At 48.0% G+C, this 4,430-nt stretch overlaps 1 protein-coding gene across 1 annotated transcript; it reads right to left on the bottom strand.

Annotated features, from left to right (window-relative positions):
* Positions 1 to 3,558: 3,558 nt before the first annotated feature.
* Positions 3,559 to 4,215, bottom strand: LOC119310115 (probable calcium-binding protein CML15). The gene has a single exon (XM_037585956.1). It carries the CDS (start codon positions 4,116 to 4,118, stop codon positions 3,828 to 3,830), a length of 291 nt encoding a protein of 96 aa, XP_037441853.1. The 5' UTR covers positions 4,119 to 4,215; the 3' UTR covers positions 3,559 to 3,827.
* Positions 4,216 to 4,430: the final 215 nt, after the last annotated feature.

Here is a 4,430-nt window from a genome sequence, read left to right as displayed (position 1 = left end):
GAACCGCTGATTAAGCAACAAGAGGTGGGGGAACCGAATGTCTCTGAATCTATGTAGAACGAGCTTTTATCAGGTTTTCGTGTCATGGTGGCGCCGCTTCAACGGTGTTGCATTGATCCGCCTCATATCCTGTCTTGATGACGCTTGATTAGGCGTTGCTGAGGGGCTTGAGAGTTTTTGTCTTCGATGGCCTTTCACGGATAATTAGTTAGTCCTTCTTGGTGTTTGTCAGCGACTATATGGGCACCATCGGCGGCGGCGGCGCCATCGATGACAACCCACTTTTTGAACCTACATTGAGGTAGTGCCCCCTAACGATGTGCTTGGTATAATTGCCAATCTTTGTCGCATACAATTGTATGATTGCCAATCTTTGTCAATATGTCCATCAATAACGAAAGCTATGAAGATACATTAACGTGGAATTTGGTTGCTTCTTTGAAAGAACATTGAATCTCAGGGTCTTAGATGTAGTTTTCTATTTGTTTAGGATTGTGAAGGTGTCTATGAATTTAGTTACCCCATGATCTAGTTGTGTCCACTTGTCTCACTATCAAATATGCGCTATATTATGTGTGCGAGATGAAAAACCCTTCCCCGTGAAACTAGGCACGTATATGAGCCCTTTTGTGAAGCATGACTTTCATTTCCCTAAAAAAAACGGGAGAAAAGTTGATTTTACCCCTTTGAGTTTTGGATGTGGGATACTTTAGCGCCCAACCTTTTCTGGGCTAATTTGAGTTCCCCAAAGTAGCAAAATGAGATGGAACAACTCTCAAAACACCATTGTCATGCCTCGTCCAATATTATTGGAGGCCGCGAAGGCATTTTGGCCGGTTGGATAAAATAAGTCAACAAAATTCGTCCTTCACGGGCCATAGTTTGGGCACTTCTTCGTCTGAATGGGTTCTTCCTCCTCTTTGCTCCCAGTGGCACGATGGTGTGGTATGAGACGCAACGGTTCGCCGGAACCAATGATTGCAGCTGACAATCATGTTTTTGTACATGTTTTTATGTAATACACCCTCCATTCCTAAATGTTGTCTATATAGAAATCTTTAAAAAGACTTATATTTAGGAACGTAGGGTAGGAATGAAAATGGAGTGAAAACAGACGGAACTAGATGCTACCATATCTGTTCTCTTCTTTTTTTTTTTGCAGAAATGAAAACGAATACGGAAACCCCAAAAATGAATATGGAAACAGATACTATTGAAAACAGACACAAAGCGAATACAGAATAGACACGGTAACAGAAGTGGGCGTTGACCGGAACTTAATAACCTCTTGAGTTGTAAAGAAAAATTTAATGAATTGTTAACAGGCTACGATACGAAATAATATGATTATGTTAGCAACTTAACGAAGTAGTGTAGTAGTACTGGACAATTACGTATAGGGTCTGGTTAAGTATGTGTGTGGTAGCAGAGGTTGTACCTCAAATGATCCATTCTACTCATTATGTCATTGTGTATTGTTTGGTGGTTGAGCTACAAAGCATCCATAGGCCTATAGTAAAAAACTGAAATTCCATATTCACGGAAATGAAAAGTTCCACGCCTGTTTCACCGAAAAAGATTGTTTCATTTTTGTTTTCATTTTGCATAAAAAATTCTACTTCCGTCTCCGTTTGCAAATTTCCATTTATATTTTCATATTTTATCTTTGTTTCCATTTTACTTCGGAAAGCAGAAACTTTTTACTCCATTTTCATCCCATGGTATATACGTGTGTGTCGGTGTTGTACGTGTTGCTGTTAGTGGGATCATGGGTGGGATGGCTGTAAAGAGCGCGGCGAGTGCCGGGGATGATGGGGAGAAGCGAGGCCATGGCCGGGGACGGCATGAACGACGAGTGATCGAAGAAAGCCTTCCATGGATTCTCGTCGGAGTCTGACCAGAATCTGGTCGGAGTTCGGCGGGGTTGCACGGGCGTGGTCACCGCGCCCGCCAGAAGCTCGGATCGGTTAACCGGGGAGTGTCGGAGAGGAGGAGCGAGGCAGGAGGGATACTTTTAATTTTTTCGATAAAGGGTGGATTTTATTAACTCAAAATGTAGTATCAAGAGGATACAAATATAATGAGCACACACCCGGTCTCTGCATAGTTAGGATGCACACAACCAACATAAACTCACGCACACAAAAACACGCCAGCAATAGCAAAGTCATATAGGACCAAAGCTATGTATAGGCGATGAAAAAACAAAGAAGCCTCAAAGCGATCATATCCGTGATGGCAAACTAGAAAAATGACCGTATCCGCATCATTCATTTCATGACACCACACGGACGACGAGGTTCTTCAACAGTGACGCCTTCAGGAAGGGAGCAACACTTGAGCGTCGCCATCACCGGATCCAACCACCAAGGCTAGGATCTAGGTTTTCACCCTGAAGAATCAGTCTGAGCATTCCGAATAATGCCTTCAACAAGGTAACGATATAAAAATGTCGCCATTGCCAGGATACCCAACTCGGGGCACACCTAGGCTTTCACCCCGGCACTCAAAGACCGGATGCTCAAGTAGCACCACCATCGAAGTCACTGACGTGTTGTCGTCACCACTTTTCTGCAATACCAGCAGCTAGATGCGATGTGACCGCCGCCGCCGCACAACCATCCCTCTGCACCAAGACATCGTTCATAGTTTGCATATCCCCGCCAAGAAATCGACCACCGGATTTGTAGAGATAAAACTCTCACAAAATCTATCGATGATGATAATCCGCAGCGAGGCCACTACCGCAGGCTGAAGTGATCACCACACATAGCCTGTCATCGAAGAGGCCCCGGGTTTACCCTGCCGCAATCTGGACGAGGGAACCGGAGGCGGCCAGCAGGGGCTCTCTTACGAAGATGTAGGAGCTCGGACAAAGGCGGGCAGCATGGACTTACCCCTAGATCAACAGATCAGGGGGCTGCCCGTTGATGTCGCCGGATCGACACCTGATCTGAACCAGGGCGCTCGAACCATATGCACCATCGCTGGAGCCTGCACCTGCGCTTGCTGTCACAGCCATCATGCACCGGTGGATGCCGAAGAACGGCTTCCTCCGGGACAGCACAGGACGGGAACCGCACCAGACGTCGCCACTGCCGCCCAAAGCCGCCATCATGAGATCGCCATGGATGGAGGTCGAGCCTCACCCGCAGAACGCCCCACCGCCACCGTCCTTGGCCCCAGCGCCAGCTTCGTCGGCGGTGGCCTCAGGTGGCGGCGAGATGGGAGGCAAATTGGTTGAGCCCCCGGCGGCTGAGATGGGATCCCCGAGTCGCCAGGGGCGACGCGGGGGTCAGTTGGGATACTTTTAATTAGAAAAGTGGATGCGGCTGCTCAAATTTGAGCGAGAGAGGCAACTTTTGAGGCTTAACTCAACTGTTTGAGGGATCAGTTAGCTAGTGCTTAACTGTTTAATATGGAATCATTCGAGGAGTAAAAGACTTTTTATTGTTCGTTTAGAGTTGCCCTCAGGTTGATTGATGAAAACGTAAGACCATCGACGCATTACAGACCAAATCACCAGAAGAAACACTAAAAAAATAAACGAGCGCCAGATCGACAAGAACACACTTTCAGTTTCTCTCAGACAGGGCAAATTAACAACGACGGCAGCCGTGCAGGAAAGGTGAGCCTAGCCTGCCGGCCGCTGCAAATACATCATGATAGTATATCACAAACGCACACGTCGGTGCAAAATTAGCCAATAAGTAGACAAGAAAGCAAAGGTACAGGGCAGTAGCAAACGATAGATCAGCGCTTATTCTAGCATGCATGGGTAGATATGGAGCTAGCTTCGCTTAATAGAGACCTAGCTAGACTCCTCTCTAGTAGGCGACGATCCTGAGCCCGAGGCTCTTCTGCGCGTACTCGATGAGCCCGTCCACCTCGCCGTCGTCGACGTAGCCGTCGCCGTCGGCGTCGGCGTACTCGATGCCGCGCTTGCTCTTGTACCCCGAGAAGCGCGTCCGGATGGTGCGCATCGCGCACCGCAGCTCGTCGCGGCTGATGCGGCCGTCGCGGTCCACGTCGAACCGCCGGAGCCACTCCTTGAACTCGTCCACCGTCATGTCACCGTCCAGCGACCGGGTCGCCGCCGTCACGTTCCTGATCGCCATATCAAACTGATCAGTCTCCGGCCCTCCTTGCTCCGACGAGGGCTAGCTTGGCCGTCGATGTATGAATGTATGTATCTCTCTGAATTAATGTGCAGCTGCCTGTTCGGCCGCATAGCTCTTATATAAGCGTGGCCTGCACCATTACACCGCCGGTGACGTACTCGTGCTGGTTACGTTTTTCACGGTTCGGACCTACCTGCAGCATAGCTTATTCAACACGCGGTGTAGATTCTCAAGTTATCTTGATAAAAATTTTTTGAGAAAAACTGTATATATCTTGATGGTTGATGATAGATACTCGTTGTCGACGAA

Source organism: Triticum dicoccoides, chromosome 5B, assembly GCF_002162155.2.
Source record: "Triticum dicoccoides isolate Atlit2015 ecotype Zavitan chromosome 5B, WEW_v2.0, whole genome shotgun sequence".
Classification (NCBI taxonomy): Eukaryota; Viridiplantae; Streptophyta; class Magnoliopsida; order Poales; family Poaceae; genus Triticum; species Triticum dicoccoides.
Note: the sequence above shows the minus strand (reverse complement) of the source record. Positions and strands in the feature narration are given on the sequence as shown.